The 22,633-nt window shown below is 40.2% G+C and overlaps 1 protein-coding gene across 3 annotated transcripts in view; it reads right to left on the bottom strand.

Moving 5' to 3' along the window:
- Nucleotides 1–22,633, bottom strand: part of igsf9ba (immunoglobulin superfamily, member 9Ba) — a 337,710-nt gene that overhangs the window by 139,676 nt on the left and 175,401 nt on the right. For all 3 annotated transcript variants that reach the window (XM_061973182.1, XM_061973181.2, XM_061973180.2), the window contains exon 6: nt 2,547–2,688. In XM_061973182.1, coding sequence (XP_061829166.1) covers nt 2,547–2,688 — 142 coding nt within the window. The remainder of the gene's footprint in view (nt 1–2,546; nt 2,689–22,633) is intronic.

The raw sequence follows: 22,633 nt of genomic DNA on the forward strand, positions 1-22,633 counted from the left end.
TCCTAACCCATAGGGTTCAATATGATGTGGGTCCACCTTTTGCAGCTATTACAGCTTCAACTCTTCTGGGAAGGCTGTCCACAAGGTCGCGGAGTGGGTTTATAGGAATTTTCCACCATTCTTCCAAAAGCGCTTTGGTGAGGTTGGTGGAGAAGGCCTGTCTCTCAGTCTCCGTTCTAATTCATCCCAAAGGTGTTCAGGTCAGGACTCTGTGCAGGCCAGTCAAGCTCATCCACACCGGACTCTGTCATCCATGTCTTTATGGACCTTGCTTTGTGCACTGGTGCACAGTCATGTTGGAAGAGGAAGGGGCCACGCTCCAAACTGTTCCCACAAGGTTGGGAGCATGGAATTGTCCAAAAATTCCAAAGTTCCTGTGGAGGGAGATGTAGCCAGCGCTGCCTGCAGGAGCAAAAGTCACCGCCTCTGTCCATGGTGCTGAGGACAGAGCACCATCAGACGGGGGGGCGTGGCAGTGCTGACGGCGAGACACAGCTGGAAATTGATTAGATTTAACAGGTGGTACGTGTTAATCTAATCATTCGTTGTCTTTAACAGTAAGCGGCCGGGAGCAGGAGGGGAGAGAGGATACGGACGTGACTGAAAAGTCACGTTCTACTAGGAGAGAAAACTTTTGTTGGCAACATTATCATTAAAAACCTTGTTAAACCTGCACGCTTGGCTCCGGTACCGTGTCTGACAGTGGGACCGCTAGGAAGCCACTTCCACAGTTCCTTTCACTGGAACAAACGGGCCACGCCCAACTCCTGGAAAAACAACCCCACACCATAATTCCTCCTCCACCAAATGTCACACTCGGCACAATTGGTGACTGAGTTGCTGTTGTTCCCAAACTCTTCACTTTTCTTATAGTACAGTTGACTTTATGAGCAAGGAAATTTCACGACTGGATTTGTTGCACAGGTGGCATCCTGTGACAGTTCCACGCTGGAAATCACTGAGAGCGGCCCATTCTTTCACAAATGTTTGTAGAAACAGTCTCCATGCCTAAGTGCTTGATTTTACTAATTGTATATAAGTTATCACAAAACTTTGTGTTCCATTGAGTTCAGGTCCCCTGCGAGAAGACAAAAGCTGTCTTTCATCTTATCAAGCAAAAGGCTTGTAAAACTCCACTGTGTGCGATGGGATGCGACGTGGAGGTGTCGGTTTCTTTGATCTATTGACAGCCACAGGAAGACCTTGTCATGACCCAAGATCTACAAAGCAGAGAGAGAGCAGACCTGACACCGCTCTGGGCAGCTTTTCTTTAAACTGTTTATGACCGAGTGCAACAGCTGTTTATGACCCCCCTTCCCTTAGAAACAGCTGCAGCCATGTAATCAGGAAATGCTCAAATAAATGAGGAGGCGTGGAGCTCCCTCTTCAGAGCGGCGGGGTGACGCTGTACGAGGGTGCAGGCACACATGCGCTCTCCTCATGAGCTCGATTGAATCCTGTCTCTGCTTGATTCCTTTGCTTCTTGTCTTGTCTATCGGTGTTTGAACCTGTCAGGTTCAAACACTGATATCTATTAAACAGACAAAGAAGCAAGGAATTAAACAGAGACATAATTCAATTTAGCTCAATTGAGGAGAAAATTCTGGGCTGTACTCTTGTACAGTCTCCCACCACGCTCTGACGAAAGATTGTACGTCTCTTCTTTTATTTGGACTTTCCCTGATTACATGGCAACAGCTGTTTCTAGAGGAAGGGGGTCGTAAACAGCCGCTGCCTTTGGTCACAAAACAGCTCAAAGAAAAGGTGCCTGGAGGGGAGTCAGGTCCTGCTTCCGCTCCACTTTGTAGATCTCGGGTCAAGACAAAATCTCAATACATCAAATAAACCGACACCTTCATGTCGCTTCCCATCCTACACGGTGGAGTTTTACAAGCCTTTTGCTTGGTGGGCTCAAAGACAGCTTTTGTCCTCTCGCCGGGAACTCATGGCAACACAAAGTTTTGTGATAACTTAGATACAATTCATTCATTCAATTCATCTTATCAAGCAAAAGGCTTGTAAAAACTCCACTGTGTGCGATGGGATGCGACGTGGAGGTGTCGCTTTCTTTGATCTATTGACAGCCACAGGAAGACCTTGTCCTGACCCGAGATCTACAAAAGGGAGAGGGAGCAGACCTGACACCGCTCCAGTCACCATTTCCTTGAACTGTTTACGACCGAGTGCAACAGCTGTTTATGACCCCCCTCTCCTTAAAAGCAGCTGCGTAATGTAATGTAATGTAACCAGAAAATGCCCAAATAAAAGGAGGAGCTCGTTGGGACTGCCTTCAGAGCGGTGTGGTGACGCTGGCACACAGTCGCTCTCCTCATGAGCTAAATTGAATCCTGTCTCTGTTTGTTTTCCTTTGCTTTTTGTCTTGTCTAATAGATGTCATGGCTGTTTGAACCTGACATACACACCTATGACATACACACTTTTGGCAATATAGTGTACATAATACAACACAGTTCTGTGATGAATGAGCAGCTAAAATGGAGAATATCAACTCATAGTGTATTGAAAGCAGTTTCAGGTCACTTTACTTCTTAAAGTAGACGTTATCCTCCTCCCAAAACCAGGTATACGTCAGGTTGCCAGGATACGCCTCCGCTTGGCAGGTGAAGAGTGCATTCTGGGATATGTTTACGGTGACATTTTCTGGCGGAGAAACGATGAAGGGAGGCCCTGAAAAGGCAGACAACAATAAATGTTTTAATGCATTGATTATGTACAAAAAGGTGACATACTGTATGAAACATTTACTGTTTATGGCCACACAGTCCAATGTACAATGTGGTGAGAAGTGCGTGCTGAGCAACACAACCTTTTTATCCCACCAGATACTCCAGGTAAGTCTCCATAAAACAGCAGAAGCCATAAAAGGTAAAGTGTCCGTTATGAGTGGGCCCAGATGTAAAGCCTGTTACTTGTCTGGTATTTGTGTGCAGCCTAACACATTGTCAGCAAGATATTTGAAAACACCTTCACTATATATATATATATATATACATATATATATACACATTAGAGATGCGCGGATAGGCAATTATTTCATCCGCAACCGCATCAGAAAGTCGTCAACCATCCGCCATCCACCCGATGTAACATTTGACCAGAACCGCATCCGCCCGCACCCGCTGTTATATATCTAATATAGACGATGCAAGGCATTAGTGAGGTTATAAAGCTTTTGCCTGTTAAAGAAAGGAGACTGATCCAATGCAGCACAGACATTCGCGTGCCACGCTGTCACGGCCCAGACGCACACCAGTGCGCAATCATATGGGAGCCGCGCTGAGCGCACCTCCAAGCGCGTCTCGCTGCCGGCGACGGCCGGGTATATGGGCCCGAGGCTCCAGCGCCATCCATTTTCAGGGCTAGTTGATTCGGCAGGTGGGTTGTTACACACTCCTTAGCGGGTTCCGACTTCCATGGCCACCGTCCTGCTGTCTATATCAACCAGGGTGAGCCCCACCCCTTTCGTGAGAGCACTGCGTGCGGAGTGACCCCTGTTACGCGCCCCCGGCAACAGGGGTGGCGGGCAGGTAAGCTGCGCGGGCGGAGCGACCCCTGTTACGAGCCCCCGGCAACGGGGGTGGCGGGCAGGTAAGCTGCTTACCTGCTGCGCGTGACGCCGGCCGCGGCGAAGGCGGACGAGGCGGGGTGTCGTGCGGTGGGCGCGGTGGTGACCCTGGACGTGCGTCGGGCCCTTCTCGCGGATCGCCTCAGCTACGGCTCCCGGTGGGGCCCTCTCGGGGGAAGGGGCCTCGGTCCCGGACCACGGCGAGGCGTCCCTTCTCCGCTCCGTAAAAGTGTCCATCTCTTTTTTTCTTCTTCTTCTGTTGTGGCATATGCTGCAGGTGCCTGCTCGTTTTTCGTATGTGGGTAACAACATTTAACTATGTATATATATTTACCAATTGGTTTAACTGCCACCCGCCTGAATCTATTTAAAATCTAATTTTTTTTTTATTTCAACCGCCCGACCCGACCCGACCCGCGGATAAAATCTAATTTTTTTTTTATTTCAACCGCCCGAACCGCGGATAATCCGCGGACTCCGCGGTTGTGTCCGCAAACCGCGCATCTCTAATACATATATATATATATACATATATACATACATATACAAAACCCTGTTTCCATATGAGTTGGGAAATTGTGTTAGATGTAAATATAAACGGAATACAATGATTTGCAAATCATTTTCAACCCATATTCAGTTGAATATGCTACAAAGACAACATATTTGATGTTCAAACTGATAAACTTTTTTTTTTTTTTTTGCAAATAATCATTAGCTTTAGAATTTGATGCCAGCAACACGTGACAAAGAAGTTGGGAAAGGTGGCAATAAATACTGATAAAGTTGAGGAATGCTCATCAAACACTTATTTGGAACATCCCACAGGTGTGCAGGCTAATTGGGAGCAGGTGGGTGCCATGATGGGGTATAAAAGTAGATTCCATGAAATGCTCAGTCATTCACAAACAAGGATGGGGCGAGGGTCACCACTTTGTCAACAAATGCGTGAGCAAATTGTTGAACAGTTTAAGAAAAACCTTTCTCAACCAGCTATTGCAAGAAACGTAGGGATTTCAACATCTACGGTCCGTAATATCATCAAAAGGTTCAGAGAATCTGGAGAAATCACTCCACGTAAGCGGCATGGCCGGAAACCAACATTGAATGACCGTGACCTTCGATCCCTCAGACGGCACTGTATCAAAAACCGACATCAATCTCTAAAGGATATCACCACATGGGCTCAGGAACACTTCAGAAAACCACTGTCACTAAATACAGTTGGTCGCTACATCTGTAAGTGTAAGTTAAAGCTCTACTATGCAAAGCGAAAGCCGTTTATCAACAACACCCAGAAACGCCGCCGGCTTCTCTGGGCCCGAGATCATCTAAGATGGACTCATGCAAAGTGGAAAAGTGTTCTGTGGTCTGACGAGTCCACATTTCAAATTGTTTTTGGAAATATTCGACATCGTGTCATCCGGACCAAAGGGGAAGCGAACCATCCAGACTGTTATCGACGCAAAGTTCAAAAGCCAGCATCTGTTATGGTATGGGGGTGCATTAGTGCCCAAGACATGGGTAACTTACACATCTGTGAAGGCACCATTAATGCTGAAAGGTACATACAGGTTTTGGAACAACATATGCTGCCATCAAAGCGCCGTCTTTTTCATGGACGCCCCTGCTTATTTCAGCAAGACAATGCCAAGCCACATTCAGCACGTGTTACAACAGTGTGCAGGTACTTTCCTGGCCCGCCTGCAGTCCAGACCTGCCTCCCATCGAAAATGTGTGGCGCATTATGAAGCGTAAAATACGACAGCGGAGACCCCGGACTGTTGAACGACTGAAGCTCTACATAAAACAAGAATGGGAAAGAATTCCACTTTCAAAGCTTCAACAATTAGTTTCCTCAGTTCCCAATCGTTTACTGAGTGTTGTTAAAAGAAAAGGTGATGTAACACAGTGGTGAACATGCCCTTTCCCAACTACTTTGGCACGAGTTGCAGCCATAAAATTCTAAGTTAATTATTATTTGCAAAAAAAAAAAAATGTTTATGAGTTTGAACATCAAATATGTTGTCTTTGTAGCATATTCAACTGAATATGGGTTGAAAAGGATTTGCAAATCATTGTATTCCGTTTATATTTACATCTAACAATTTCCCAACTCATATGGAAACGGGGTTTGTACTTTGTTTTAGCAATCAAGAGTATTTCAGTTGTTTTTATCCTTCTTTGTGGGGACATTGTTGATTGTCATGTCATGTTCGGATGTACATTGTGGACGCCGTCTTTGCTCCACAGTAAGTCTTTGCTGTCATCCAGCATTCTGTTTTTGTTTACTTTGTACCCAGTTCAGTTTTAGTTTCGTTCTGCATAGCCTTCCCTAAGCTTCAATGTCTTTTCTTAAGGGCACTCACCTTTTGTTTACTTTTGGTTTAAGCATTAGACACCTTTTTACCTGCACACTGCATCCCACTGTTTCCGATATCTACAAAGCAATTAGCTACCTGCTGCCACCTACTGATATGGAAGAGTATTACACGGTTACTCTGCCGAGCTCTAGACAGCACCGACACTCAACAACAACACATCATTTGCAGACTATAATTATAATTTTAACCCAAATAGGTAAAATTAGATAATTTCCCACAGCACACCAGACTGTATCTCACGGCACACTAGTGTGCCGCGGCACGGTGGTTGAAAAACACTGACTTAATGAATGAAATTTAGGCTGGTTGCCTGAAAGGAACATGTGACAACATTAATTTTGATCTAAGCTACTTTGGTTGACTCGCTGTGTATACCCTTCAAAATCAATAGACGTATTGCTCTAACCTAAAAGTGTAATCTACAAAACCCAAAAGCAGTGAAGTTGTCACGTTGTGTAAATGGTAAATAAAAACAGAATACAATGATTTGCAAATAATTTTCGACCTATATTCAATTGAATAGACTGCAAAGACAAGATATTTGATGTTCAAACTGAGAAAGTTTTTTTTTTTTTTTTGCAAATAATCATTAACTTAGAATTTAATGGTAGCAACACATTGCAAACAAGTTGTCACAGGGGCATTGTTACCACTGTGTTACATGGCCTTTCCTTTTTAACAACACACAGTAAACGTTTGGGAACTGAGGAGACACATTTTTGAAGCTTCTCAGGTGGAATTCTTTCCCATTCTTGCTTGATGTACAGCTTAAGTTGTTCAACAGTCCGGGGGTCTCCGTTGTGCTATTTTAGGCTTCATAATGCGCCACACATTTTCAATGGGAGACAGGTCTGGACTACAGGCAGGCCAGTCTAGTACCTGCACTTTTTTACTATGAAGCCACGTTGATGTAACACGTGGCTTGGCATTGTCTTGCTGAAATAAGCAGGGGCGTCCATGGTAACGTTGATTTTATGGCAACATATGTTGCTCTAAAACCTGTATGTACCTTTCAGCATTAATGGCGCCTTCACAGATGTGTAAGTTACCCATGTCTTGGGCACTAATACACCCCCATACCATCACACATGCTGGCTTTTACACTTTGTGCCTATAACAATCCGGATGGTTCTTTTCCTCTTTGAAACGACGTCCACAGTTTCCAAAAACAATTTGAAATGTGGACTCGTCAGACCACAGAACACTTTTCCACTTTGTATCAGTCCATCTTAGATGAGCTCGGGCCCAGCGTAGCCGGCGGCGTTTCTGGGTGTTGTTGATAAATGGCTTTGGCTTTGCATAGTAGAGTTTTAACTTGCACTTACATAATGTAGTTACTGACAGTGGTTTTCTGAAGTGTTCCTGAGCCCATGTGGTGATATCCTTTACACACCGATGTCGCTTTTTGATGCAGTATAGCCTGAGGGATTGAAGCTCACGGGTTTAGCTGCTTACGTGCAGTGATTTCTGCAGATTCTCTGAACCCTTTGATGATATTACGGACCGTAGCTGGTGAAATCCCTCAATTCCTTGCAATAGCTGGTTGAGAATGTCATGTCTTTGTAACCATGTTTTAAAGTTAAAGTTAAAGTTAAAGTACCAATGATTGTCACACACACACTAGGTGTGGCGAGATTATTCTCTGCATTTGACCCATCACCCTTGATCACCCCCTGGGAGGTGAGGGGAGCAGTGGGCAGCAGCGGTGGCCGCGCCCGGGAATCATTTTGGTGATTTAACCCCCAATTCCAACCCTTGATGCTGAGTGCCAAGCAGGGAGGTAATGGGTCCCATTTTTTTTATAGTCTTTGGTATGACTCGGCCGGGGTTTGAACTCACAACCTACCGATCTCAGGGCGGACACTCTAACCACTAGGCCACTGAGTAGGTTTTGTATTAGTCATGTTTTGTTTTGTTTAGTTATTGGACTCTTTAGTTTCTGGCTTTTCACTCCCTTGTCTTGTTTCACCTGTTCCACGTTTAGACTCATTGTGCACTCTTGTTTGTCACCATAGCAACCCATTAGTTTTCACCTGTCACGTCACGCACCTTTTTTTACGTTTTGAGTCACGCACCTGTTTTCGTTAATCATGTCTGTAGTATTTAAGTTCATTGTTTTCAGTTTGTCTTTCTGGCGACATCCCACATTGTTGCTCTTCACATTCCTGACACTTGTTTTTTCATGTCCATCTTTCATGCTGCAACTTTAGTCCAGGCCAAGTAAGTTTTTGTTTATTAATGCTATAGTCTTTTGGTTTCATAGTTTGTTCTCCGCCACTGTTTAGCGCTTTTCGTTTGTACTCTTTCTTTGTCCTTTATTAGTGTAAAAAATAAATTATGTACTCTCATTCCCGTCTCGCCCGAGCCAACTTTCCGTTGCCTTTTAGAAAAACTAAACCCCAGGACCAAGTCATGACAGAGAAATGTTGTTCTTAAACAATTTGCTCACGCATTTGTTCACAAAGTGGTGACCTTCGCCCCGTCCTTGTTTGTGAATGACTGAGCATTTCATGGAAGCTGCTTTTATACCCAATCATGGCACCCACCTGTTCCCAATTAGCCTGTTCACCTGTGGGATGTTCCAAATAAGTGTTTGATGAGCATTCCTCAACTTTCTCAGTCTTTTTTGCCACTCGTGCCAGCTTTTTTGAAACATGCTGCAGGCATCAAACTCCAAATGAGCTAATATTTGTAAAAAATAACAACGGTTTCCAGTTTGAACGTTAAATATCTTGTCTTTGCAGTCTATTCAATTGAATATAAGTTGAAAAGGGTTTGCAAATCATTATATTCTCTTTTTATTTACCATTTAGATAACGTGCCAACTTCACTGGTGTTGTCATTAAAAGTTAAAAGATTGGTGGATCCACAGCAGGAACAAGCACACACCTCAGCTATCATGCATCGCGTCGCATCGATCCGAAACCAACAGGACTGCGCAAGGAAAGGCCGAAGAAGACGGTTTATAAAAAGTGACTGACAAGCGATCCTTGACAGGCGAGGCGGGGGTTCAAACCCCGGGAGGGGGATACAAAGTAAAGTGTACTTCCCACGTTGTGTTTGTGGTTACAGAAGCGTCAAAACCAAAACGTACACACGAGCGCTGCTTTTTGAGAGAGCGAGACGCGCTTGTTATTTACGTTGTCGAGCCTCCCAGGAGTCGCTGCTCGCAGCGGTGGGATGAGAGCACGGGAGGCTGTTGGTATGACACAACCGTCTGATCTGTGTCTACCCCAGTTAATGGAGCGGAAAGACCGACGTGCACACACACACACACACACACATACTGTATATAGTACACACGCTCAGACTGAGCTATGGACAGAGTGGGACTGACTCAGATGTTGTGTTAAGAAGTACATAAATCTCACATTACCACAATGATTGTGTATTAAGGGTGTAACGGTACGTGTATTTGTATTGAACCGTTTCGGTACGGGGGTTTCGGGTCGGTTCGGATGTGTACCGAACGAGTTTCCACACGAACATATGTCTCTGTCAGTCCTCTACACAGCACCCAGCATTGTCCCGCCCACACAACCATCTGATTGGTTACAAACAGAGCGGTAACAGCCAATCAGCAGTGCGTATTCAGAGCGCATGTAGTCAGTGCTTAGCGTTTAGCAGGCAATCATCAGGCTGCGGACTATCACAAATGATAATAAACACCACCCAGTCAACTACTAGTAACATCACTATGAGCCCGTTGACCTTCTAGAAATATAAAAGGCAGCTCAGCTCGCTCGTAGTCCTGGCTTGAGGTGAAGGCTAATTCGCTTTTAGCGTAACATTAGCTCGTTTTGCGGTGTGTGTGTGTGTGTATGTGTGCGTGTGTTACGGACAGCAAAGCCCTGTCTGTCTGTTATTTCACTTGACCTTTTTCTGTGTTGATTGAACTGTGTTGAAGCAGCAAAAAAGGACATTATGTTAAATTAAGACTGTCTACTAGAGATGCGCGGATAGGCAATTATTTCATCCGCAACCGCATCACAAAAGTCGTCAAGCATCCGCATCCACCCGAACTCACATTTAATCAAAACCGCACCCGCCCGTTGTCATATATCTAATATAGACGATGCAAGGCATTAGTGAGGTTATAAAGCTTTTGCCTGTTAAAGAAAGGAGACTGATCCAATGCAGTAGAGACATTCAATGCGTGCCACGCTGTCACGGCCCAGACGCACACCAGTGGGCAATCATCTGGGAGCCGCGCTGAGCGCACCTCCAAGCGCGTGGAGGTGTGATGTCCCTCGCACCCGCGGCGGCTCCACCCGGGCTCGCGCCCGAGGCTTCAGCGCGCACCGCGGCTTCAGCGCGCACCGCGGCGGCCATCCTACTCGTCGCGGCCTAGCCCTCGCGGCTCTCGCTGCCGGCGACGGCCGGGTATGGGCCCGACGCTCCAGCGCCATCCATTTTCAGGGCTAGTTGATTCGGCAGGTGGGTTGTTACACACTCCTTAGCGGGTTCCGACTTCCATGGCCACCGTCCTGCTGTCTATATCAACCAACACCTTTTCTGGGGTCTGATGAGCGTCGGCATCGGGCGCCTTAACCCGGCGTTCGGTTCGTCCCGCAGAGCCAGTTCTGCTTACCAAAAGTTGCCCACTCGGCTCACCAGGGTGAGCCCCACCCCTTTCGTGAGCGCACTGCGCGCGGAGTGACCCCTGTTACGCGCCCCCGGCAACGGGGTTGGCGGGCAGGTAAGCTGCGCGGGCGGAGCGCGCGGAGTGACCCCTGTTACGAGCCCCCGGCCACGGGTGTGGCGGGCAGGTAAGCTGCTTACCTGCTGCGCGTGACGCCGGCCGCGGCGAAGGCGGACGAGGCGGGGTGTCGGCGCGGTGGGCGCGGTGGTGACCCTGGACATGCGTCGGGCCCTTCTCGCGGATCACCTCAGCTACGGCTCCCGGTGGGGCCCTCTCGGGGGAAGGGGCCTCGGTCCCGGACCCTGGCGAGGCGTCCCTTCTCCGCTCCGTAAAAGTGTCCATCTCTTTTTTTTCTTCTTCTTCTGTTGTGGCATATGCTGCAGGTGCCTGCTCGTTTTTCGTATGTGGGTAACAACATTTAACTATGTATATATATTTCCCAATTGGTTTAACTGCCACCCGCCTGAATCTATTTAAAATCTAATTTTTTTTTATTTCAACCGCCCGACCCGACCCGCGGATAAAATCTAATTTTTTTTTATTTCAACCGCCCGACCCGCCGATAATCCGCGGACTCCGCGGTTGTGTCCGCAAACCGCGCATCTCTAGAGCCCGTTGACCTTCTAGAAATATAAAAGGCAGTTCAGCTCGCTCGTAGTCCTGGCTTGAGGTGAAGGCTAATTCGCTTTTAGCGTAACATTAGCTCATTTTGCGGTGTGTGTTACGGACAGCAAAGCCCTGTCTGTCTGTTATTTCACTTGACCTTTTTCTGTGTTGATTGAGCTGTGTTGAAGCAGCAAAAAAGGACATTATGTTAAATGAAGAGTTTCTGTCTCTGATAGTTGATATAATAATGTAAGTGCATCATTAAGCCTACATGAACTCCATGGTGTTCAGGGATAAATAGTCTCTCCTATTGCTATTGTTCAGCTATAGTTACATGAATCATTAGTAATGGAGCAGCCTAGTTTTGAATGGCAGGGTCCCTGCTATCACATGTTGATAAAAATATAACATTTACATAATAAATCAATGACAGGCTTCCCAAATGCTGTAATAAATTAAGCATGATGAGGTGACTTGAAACTGTTTAATGTTGCATTTTTTATAAGTAGAAGAAAAGTTTTGTCATTTTATTTAATCTGAGCTTGAGGCAGTTTAATGTTGATTAGCGTGGGCAGAATTATTATAGTGTTCCCAATGTTAAAAGGATAAAGCCATTGTTTACAAATTTGGTAAATAAATAACCGAAAAATGTATATTTTGTTGTTTTCTTACTGTACAGAAAATGAAGGTACATACCGAACCGAAATTTTTGTGTACCGTTACACCCCTATTGTGTAGTAATATACATTTTTCATTTGTATGTTGCTGAATAACCCAAAGACGATGTGATATTTTTTGCTGAAAAATGCCAGAAACGTAGATTCTGTACGATTCACACGGACTCTTTAAAACAGATTAACATATTTGACCCAAATATAAAACAACTTTTTTCCCTTTTTTTTTTAAAATCATGTTTTTTAAGTGTTAGAATACAAAGTAGCACACATATGTGCATCCCAAATATAGGATGGCTTGTCTTTTTTTGTATTCTAGTACTCAAGTACTTTTTTTCCACAGCGAGTCTCTGTGTTGTGGCTGCATCTCTCTCCATTTTGTGTGTGTGTGTGTGTGTGTGTGTGTGTGTGTGTGTGTGTGTGTGTGTGTGTGTGTGTGTGTGTGTGTGTGTGTGTGTGTGTGTGTGTGTGTGTTTCTACTCTTCTTGAGACATCACAAGGAAAAGTACCTTCCAAGTTAGGACATAAATCATGGTCCCAATACGGAAAACCTCGCATCTAACAGAGAGCCAAATACTAGAGTCCGTGAACATTGCTCCAAAGTCAGGATTTTTTGTTGATTTAATGTGCATACAAAAGTAAACATTGACAGGTGCAAAGGCAGCAATATATGATTAAACAAGACTTCCCTGTTCATCCCCCAAAAAGCCGCCAGGTGAACAGTTGATTTTACGACTTCCGGTGCTGACGTAAGACAACACGTATGTCCCATATGTGACCATAGGACGAAGAAATACACTACGGTACTAAGACTATAGTGGACAATAACAGTTAGCTTCTACAGCTGGGTTGCTCAAAGTGCGGCACAGGGGCCATCTGTGGTCCGTGACTCCTTTTTGTCATCGGACTTTAAGCACATTACAAAAAAACTAAAAATAGAGATCTCATTTGCACCCCTGGTGGTGAAATCTATCAAAATGAGGGTGGTCCCAAAAAGGAGGGATTTTTCAAATTGACAGTGTGTCGCTTTTAAAAGTGCTCCCCCTCTGGTCAACATATAAAATAACAAGTGTGTGTAAAAATTTTTAAGTGCTCCCCCTCTGGTTAACATATGAAATAACAAGTGTGGGTAAGACATTGAAATGCGCCCCCTTTGGCCAGAATTAATAAAACAAATAAAATGAATATGTATGCAGAGAGATACTGTAATAACTTGAAGTAATTAATGAAGATTAAAAACCAATTACAAACAAAAAATAAATTTAAAAAAATGAACTAAAAGCAGTCTTTTTCTCACAATGTGTCGACTTTTTTCTTATAAAATTGGGAACAATTTCTCATATTCTTTCGGTTTCTGTAATATTGCAATATTTTCTCGTAAAATTATTACTTTTTTATATGTTAAATGATTACTTTTTAATGCAAAATGCCGACATTTGTCATATAAACGTCTGGCTTTTATCACAATATTGCGATTTTGTTGTTCTTGTAAAATAGTAAAAAAAATTTAGTAAAATGCTGCCTTTTGTCATAATTTTGCCAAGTAAAATTCTGATTATGATTATTATTGTACCAACTAGTCCTTTCAACAAAATCTGCCGACATTTAAAGTCTTCTTATAAAATTGTGACTTTTGTCGAGTCAAATTAAAAATCTTTTTATAAAATTGTCTAAATTTTAAGCTTTTCTTATAAAATTGCGACTGTTATTTAGTAAAATTCCAACTTTTATCATAATATTGCACAAATATTCAGTTTGTCTTGCAAAATTTGGACTTGCGTGAGTAAAATGACTACTTTTATTATAATACTGACAAAATTCTAAGTTTTCTTGTAAACTTGTGACCTTTTTCTTGTGAAATTGTGAACTTTTTCTTGTGAAATTCCAACTCATTTTTCACAACAAACTTTTTTATATTTGCATAGTATGTATATATTATTAATGTTGTAAATACACATCTTTATATATCTAGAAAGGGTGCTCCTAAAGAGGTAGGCATTTTCCAGAGGTCTCAAGAAGATAGAAAATACAAGAATGTGTGTGTGTGTGTGTGTGTGTTCTTGTATTTTTACTCTTCTTGAGACATCAACAAGGAAAAGTACCTTCCATGTGAGGACCGGGGAACAAGTCAAGACCGAAACCATGGTCCCAATACGGAAAACCGTTGCATCTAATAGAGAGCCAAATACTAGAGTCCGTGAACATTGCTCCAAAGTCAGGAATTTTTGTTGATTTAATGTGCATACAAAAGTAAACATTGACAGGTGCAAAGGCAGCAATATATGATTAAACAAGACTTCCCTATTCATCCCCCAAAAAAGCCGCCAGGTGAACAGTTGATTTTACGACTTCCGGTGCTGACGTAAGACAACCCTTATGTCCCATATGTGACCATAGGATGAACAAATACACAACGGTACTAAGACTATAGTGGACAATAACAGTTAGCTTCTACAGCTGGGTTGCTCAAAGTGCGGCACAGGGGCCATCTGTGGTCCCTGACTCCTTTTTGTCATCGGCCTTAAGCATGTAACAAAAAACAAAAAATAGAGATCTCATTTGCACCCCTGCTGGTGACATCTATCAAAATGAGGGTGGTCCCAAAAAGGAGGGATTTTTTTCAAATTGACTGTGTGTCGCTTTTAAAAGTGCTCCCCCTCTGGTCAACATATAAAATAACAAGTGTGTGTAAAAATTTTAAGTGTTCCCCCTGTGGTTAACATATGAAATAACAAGTGTGTGTAAGAAATGTAAATGCGCCCCTTTTGGCCAGAATTTATAAAACAAATAAAATGAATATGTATGCAGAGACATACTGTAATAACTTGAAGTAAATAATGAAGATTGAAAACCAATTAGAAACAAAAAATGAATTTAAAAAAATTAACTAAAAGCAGTTTCTTTCTCACAATGTGTCGACTTTTTTCTTATAAAATTGGGAACAATTTCTCAAATTATTTCGGTTTCTGTAATATTGCAATATTTTCTCGTAAAATTATTACTTTTTTATGTAAAAGTATTACTTTTTAATGCAAAATGCCGACATTTGTCGTGTAAACGTCTGGCTTTTATCACAATATTGCCAATTATTTTGTTGTTCTTGTAAAATAGCAACATTTTTAGAGTAAAATGCTGACTTTTGTCATAATTTTGCCAAGTAAAATTCCGATTATGATTATGATATTGACAAAATGTTATGTCTTCTTCTAAAATTGTGACTTTTTTCGAGTAAAATCACAAGTCTTTTTATAAAATTGTCAAAATGTTAAGCTTTTCTTATAAAATTGTGACTGTTATTGAGTAAAATTCCAACTTTTATCATAATATTGCACAAATGTTGAGTTTTTCTTGTAAAATTTTGACTTGCGTTGAGTAAAATGATGACTTATTATAACACTGCCAAAATTCTAAGTTTTTCTTGAGAAATTCTAACTCATTTTTCACAACAAGCTTTTTTATATTTGCATAGTATGTATATATTATTAATGTAAATACACATCTTTATATGTATAGAAAGAGTGGTCCTAAAGAGGTAAGCATTTTTCAGAGGTCTCATGAAGGTAACAAATACAAGTGTGCGTGTGTGTGTGTGTGTGTGTGTGTGTGTGTTCGTTCTTGTATTTCTACCCTTCTTGAGATTTCAACACGGAAAAGTAGTTTCCATATGAGGACTGTTGAACAAGTTAGGACATAAATCGCCCCCTTTGGCCAGAATTAATAAAACAAATAAATAAATATGTATATAGAGACATACTGTAAAAACTTTAAAAAACCAATTAGAAACAAAAAATACATTTTAAAAAATGAACTAAAAGCAGTCTTTTTCTCACAATGTGTCGACTTTTTTCTTATAAAATTGTGAACAATTTCTCATATTCTTTCTGTTTCTGTAATATTGCAATATTGTCTCATAAAATTATTACTTTTTTTTATGTAAAATTATTACTTTTTAAGGCAAGATAGTGAGATTTGTCATATAAAATTCTGACTTTTATCACAATATTGCCACAATTTTTTTGTTGTTCTTGTAAAATAGTGACATTTTTTGAGTAAAATTATGACTTTTGACATCATTTTGCCAAGTGAAATTCCGATTATTATTATAATATTGCCAACATTTTAAAGTTTTCTTATAAAATTGTGTCTTTGGTCGAGTAAAATTACGACTCTTTTCATGCAATTGCCAAAATTTTAAGCTTTTCTTGTAAAATTGCGACTGGTATTGAGTAAAATTTCAACTTTCATCATAATATTGCACAAATGTTCAGTTTTTCCTTGTAAAATTTTGACTTGCATTGAGTAAAATGACAACTTTTAATATAATACTGCCAAAATTCTAAGTTTTTCTTGTGAAATTACAACTAATTTTTCACAACAAGCTTTTTTATATTTGCATAGTATGTATATATTATTAATGTTGTAAATACACATCTTTATATGTCTAGAAAGGGGTGGTCCTAAAGAGGTAAGCATTTTTCAGAGGTCTCAAGAAGGTAACAAATACAAGTGTGTGTGTGTGTGTGTGTGTGTGTGTGTGTGTGTGTGTGTGTTTGTGTTCTTGTATTTCTACCCTTCTTGGGATATCAACAAGGAAAAGTTTCCATATGAGGACCGCTGAACAAGTTAGGACATAAATCGCCCCCTTTGGCCAGAATTAATGAAACAAATAAAATGAATATGTATATAGAGACATACTGTAATAACTTGAAGTAATTAATGAAGATTAAAAACCAATTACAAACAAAAAAAGAAAAAAAGAAAAAGAACTAAAAGCAGTCTTTTTCTCACAATGCGTCGACTTTTTTCTCATAAAATTGCGAACAATTTCTCATATTCTTTCTGTTTCTGTAATATTGCAATATTGTCTCGTAAAATTATCACTTTTTTATGTAAAATTATTACTTTTTAATGGAAATGGTGACATTTGTCATATAAAATTCTGACTTTTATCACAACATTGCCAATTTGTTTGTTGTTCTTGTAAAACAGTGACATTTTTTGAGTAAAATTATGATTTTTGTCATAATTTTGCTAAGTAAAATTCCAATTATTGTTATAACATTGCCAACATTTTAAAGTTTTCTTATAAAATTGTGACTTCGGTTGAGTAAAATTACAACACTTTTCATTAAATTGCCAAAATTTTAATATTTTCTTGTAAAATTGCGACTGTTATTGAGTAAAATTTCAACTTGTATCATAATATTGCACAAATGTTCAGTTTTCATTGTAAAAGTTTGACTTGAGTTGAGTAAAATAACAACTTGTATTATAATACTGCCAAAATTCTAAGTTTTTCTCGTGAAATTCCAACTCATTTTTCACAACAAGCTTTCTTATATGTGCATAGTATGTATTTTTTATTAATGTTGTAATTACACTTCTTTATATATCTAGAAATGGTGGTCCTTAAGAGGTAGGCAATTTTCGGAAGTCTCAAGAAGGTAACAAATACAAAAATGTGTGTGTGTGTGTTCTCGTATGTCTACCCTTCTTGGGACATCAACAAGGAAAAGTATCTTCCATATGAGGAGGTGTGAACAAATGGTCCCAATAACATTGCATCTAATAGAGAATGTCTCATTTGCACCCCTGCTGGTGACATCTATCAAAATGAGGGTGGTCCCAAAAAGGAGGGATTTTTCAAATTGACTGTGTGTCGCTTTTTAAAGTGCTCCCCCTCTGGTCAACATATGAAATAACAAGTGTGTGTAAGAAATTTAAATGCACCCCCTTTGGCCAGAATTAATAAAACAAATAAATAAATATGTATAGAGACATACTGTAATAACTTGAAGTAAATAATGAAGATTAAAAACCAATTAGAAACAAAAAATTAATTAAAAAAAATGAACTAAAAGAAGTTTTTCTCACAATGTGTCGACTTTTTTTTTGTAAAATTGGGAACAATTTCTCATATTCTTTCTGTTTCAGTAATATTGCAATATCGTCTTGTAAAATTATTACTTTTTCATGTAAAATTATTACTTTTTAAGGCAAGATAGTGACATTTGTCATATAAAATTCTGACTTTTATCACAATATTGCCAATTTTTTTGTTGTTCTTGTAAAATAGTGACATTTTTTGAGTAAAATTATGACTTTTGACATCATTTTGCCAAGTGAAATTCCGATTATTATTATATTGCCAACATTTTAAAGTTTTCTTATAAAATTGTGTCTTTGGTCGAGTAAAATTACGACTATTTTCATAAAATTGTCAAAATTTTAAGCTTTTCTTGTACAATTGCGACAGTTATTGAGTAAAATTCCAACTTTTATCATAATATTGCACAAATGTTCAGTTTTTCTTGCAAAATTTTGACTTGGGTTGAGTAAAATGATGACTTTTATTATAATACTGCCAAAATTCTAAGTTTTTCTTGTGAATTTGTGACCTTTTTCTTGTGAAATTCCAACTCATTTTTCACAAGAAGCTTTTTTATATTTGCATAGTATGTATTTATTACTGATGCGTCATCTATGTTGCTGCTTCTTGATCTTAGCGCTGCTTTCGATACCGTCGATCATAACATTTTATTAGAGCGTATCAAAACACGTATTGGTATGTCAGACTTAGCTTTGTCGTGGTTTAACTCTTATCTTACTGACAGGATGCAATGCGTCTCCCATAATAATGTGACCTCGGACTATGTTAAGGTAACGTGCGGAGTTCCTCAGGGTTCGGTTCTTGGCCCTGCACTCTTTAGTATTTACATGCTGCCGCTAGGCGACATCATACGCAAATACGGTGTTAGCTTTCATTGTTATGCTGATGACAGCCAACTCTACATGCCCCTAAAGCTGACCAACACGCCGGATTGTAGTCAGCTGGAGGCGTGTCTTAATGAAATTAAACAATGGATGTCCGCTAACTTCTTGCAACTCAACGCCAAGAAAACGGAAATGCTGATTATCGGTCCTGCTAAACACCGACATTTATTTAATAATACCACCTTAACATTTGACAACCAAACAATTACACAAGGCGAATCAGTAAAGAATCTGGGTATTATCTTCCACCCAACTCTCTCCTTTGAATCACACATTAAGAGTGTTACTAAAACGGCCTTCTTTCATCTCCGTAATATCGCTAAAATTCGTTCTATTTTATCCACTAGCGACGCTGAGATCATTATTCATGCGTTCGTTACGTCTCGTCTTGACTACTGTAACGTATTATTTTCGGGTCTCCCTATGTCTAGCATTAAAAAATTACAGTTGGTACAAAATGCGGCTGCTAGACTTTTGACAAGAACAAGAAAGTTTGATCATATTACGCCTATACTATATATATATATTTATATACCTATACTGGCTCACCTGCACTGGCTTCCTGTGCACTTAAGATGTGACTTTAAGGTTTTACTACTTACGTATAAAATACTACACGGTCTAGCTCCGTCCTATCTTGTCGATTGCATTGTACCATATGTCCCGGCAAGAAATCTGCGTTCAAAGAACTCCGGCTTATTAGTGATTCCCAGAGCCCAAAAAAAGTCTGCGGGCTATAGAGCGTTTTCTATTCGGGCTCCAGTACTATGGAATGCCCTCCCGGTAACAATTAGAGATGCTACCTCAGTAGAAGCATTTAAGTCCCATCTTAAAACTCATTTGTATTCTCTAGCCTTTAAATAGCCCCCCTGTTAGACCAGTTGATCTGCCGTTTCTTTTCTTTTCTCCTCTGCTCCCCTTTTCCTTGAGGGGGGGGGGGGGGGCACAGGTCCGGTGGCCATGGATGAAGTGCTGGCTGTCCAGAGTCGGGACCCGGGGTGGACCGCTCGCCTGTGCATCGGCTGGGAACATCTCTACGCTGCTGACCCGTCTCCGCTCGGGATGGTGTCCTGCTGGCCCCACTATGGACTGGACTCTTACTATTATGTTGGATCCACTATGGACTGGACTCTCACAATATTATGTCAGACCCACTCGACATCCATTGCTTTCGGTCTCCCCTAGAGGGGGGGGGTTACCCACATATGCGGTCCTCTCCAAGGTTTCTCATAGTCATTCACATCGACGTCCCACTGGGGTGAGTTTTTCCTTGCCCGTATGTGGGCTTTGTACCGAGGATGTCGTTGTGGCTTGTGCAGCCCTTTGAGACACTTGTGATTTAGGGCTATATAAATAAAGATTGATTGATTGATTGATTGATTATTAATGTTGTAAATACACATCTTTATATATCTAGAAAGGGTGGTCCTAAATAGGTATTTTTTCGGAGGTCTCAAGAAGGTAACAAATACAAAAATGTGTGTGTGTGTGTGTGTGTGTGTGTGTTTCTATCTTTCTTGAAGAAAGATTTTTCAAATTGACTGTGCGTCGCTTTTAAAAGTGCTCCCCCTCTGGTCAACATATGAAATAACAAGTGTGTGTAAAAATTTGAAGTGCTCCCCCTCTGGTCAACATATGTAATAACAAGTGTGTGTAAGAAATTGGAATGCGCCCCCTTTGCCCAAAATTTGTGAAAAAAATGTAAATATGTAATAGAGACATACTGTAATAACTTGAAGTAAATAATGAAGATTAAAAACTAATTACAAACAAAAAATGTAAATATTAACTAAAAGCTTACCTTTTTTATATTTGCATAGTATGTATATATTATTAATGCTGTAAATACAAACCTTTATATATCTAGAAAGGGCGGTTCTAAAGAGGTAGGCTTTTTTTTGGAGGTCTCAAGAAGGTAACAAATACAAGAATGTGTGTAAACAACCGTACTTGAAACAAGCTCAACTTATTCTGAAGTTAATCAACTTTTTTTTATTTCAAGCAAAAAAAAAATCTGCCAGAGTGGGAAGCAACATTTGCTTCGCTAGAAATGTTAAAACTAGAATATTTTCCTTGCGACCTGAAGAATATAATGAGTCGTAAAATAAGGAATCCAGTTTAGGTTTAAGCAAGTTGTTCTCATCACATAGCTAGATTGTACTAACATGTCCTTATTTCTGACGCCAAATATTGTTAATATATTTTTTGATATACTTTTATAAGAATAGATTAAGGCAAAATGTTATTACTTACACTAGATTTAGGATTATTCTTCTTTATTGGTAAGAAATCTCTGCTCTGAAATTTGCGAGCAGCAATACAATGTGATATGCAAAAAGGAGACATATTTTTAATACTGAATTTATTTCATAATAATATGCTTCCAATGAATAATGAGCTGGCGGCCAAAAATGGCCCTTGGGCCGCATTTGGGAACTCTTACACTTGGCCACCGTGCAGCCCTCATTATTCATTTATTTACTTTTCCTTTAAAATAAATGTTATTAAATTGATGCTTTTTCTGTATGTGGGTCTGTTGTTACATTTTTAAGTGGGCTAAACTGTTTTTTAAATGTATTTTTATTTTGAACATGAACAATAACTAACATAGAACATATTAAATATGCATTAAAAGTAAATAACAACAACAAACAAACACAGAATGTGTTGTGCTTTCAAAAAAGGTGAGAGAAAGTCTAAACTTATGAGGTCCGACCGCGATATTTTACAAAAAATACAAATAATTTAAAAAATGTGCCTGCTTCCAAATAAAAATAATAATAATATGAATAAGTAAAATAAAAATATTAACAACATACATTAGATGAACCCAATGATGTAATAAAACAATCAAGAGAAGACTATACAGTAAATAAAGAAAAAGAACAAAAATACAATTGTATTTTAATTCTAAATGTGCTTGGTTTTTTATTCTTAATTTGACAATAAATTAATATTTAACAAATATTTTTATTATGTTGTGGAAGAATGATCAAAATTTCCGATTCTTAACCGCAAATCAAAAAACTAAATTAAGCCTGTTTTTTAATTTTTATTATATATGACAGATTTAAAAACAAACAAAAAAGGGTTGATTTTCATTAAAATATTTACATAAAATTGGATTTTGTGCTGTTTTTATTAAATATTTTTTGTTCAATAATTAATATTTTTAAAAATAAAAGGACATTATCTTCACCAGACCAGGTTGTCAATGAAATTAGAGTTTTTTTAAAAGGGTTCTTACAACCAGGTCCAGTCCAGATGATGTCCAGGTCGGGCTCATGGCTCTACCATGAATTGATTAAACAAGTTGAAAAACTTATTCTGGTGTCACCATTTAGTGGTCAATTGTACGAAATATCTACTTGTGGAGGGGGGGCGTGGTCGACGCGCCTCCTGCGGAAGGGAGTGTGTATGGCCCGGCTTCGAAGCCCAGCTGACATTGGTGAGTAGATTGCCCAGCTGGGGCCGGTTATCTAATCACCTGTCTCCTTTATCAGCAGCGTCCGAGGCCATGACGGGGGAAGAGCAGACACACACGAGCCAGCAGGAGGCCGCGAGCGAGACAGCCCCGAACATTGCTCAACATAAACAGAAAAAAATAAAAGACTTGTTGAACCCTGGATTCCGTCGGTCCCTAGAGACTTCCACACTACTGTACTGTGCAATCTACTAATAAATGCTTCAATTAGGGATGTCCGATAATATCGGGTTGCCGATATTATCGGCCGATAAATGATTTAAAATGTAATATCGGAAATAATCGGTATCGGTTCGGAAATTATCGGTATCGCTTTCAAAAAGTAAAATGTATGACTTTTTAAAAGGCCTCTGTACGGAGTGGTACACGGACGTAGGGAGAAGTACAGAGCGCCAATAAACCCAAGTGAATGCAAAGCGTACTTGGTCAACAGCCATACAGGTCACACTGAGGGTGGCCGTATAAACAACTTGAACACTGTTA

Source organism: Nerophis lumbriciformis, linkage group LG17, assembly GCF_033978685.3.
Source record: "Nerophis lumbriciformis linkage group LG17, RoL_Nlum_v2.1, whole genome shotgun sequence".
Classification (NCBI taxonomy): domain Eukaryota; kingdom Metazoa; phylum Chordata; class Actinopteri; order Syngnathiformes; family Syngnathidae; genus Nerophis; species Nerophis lumbriciformis.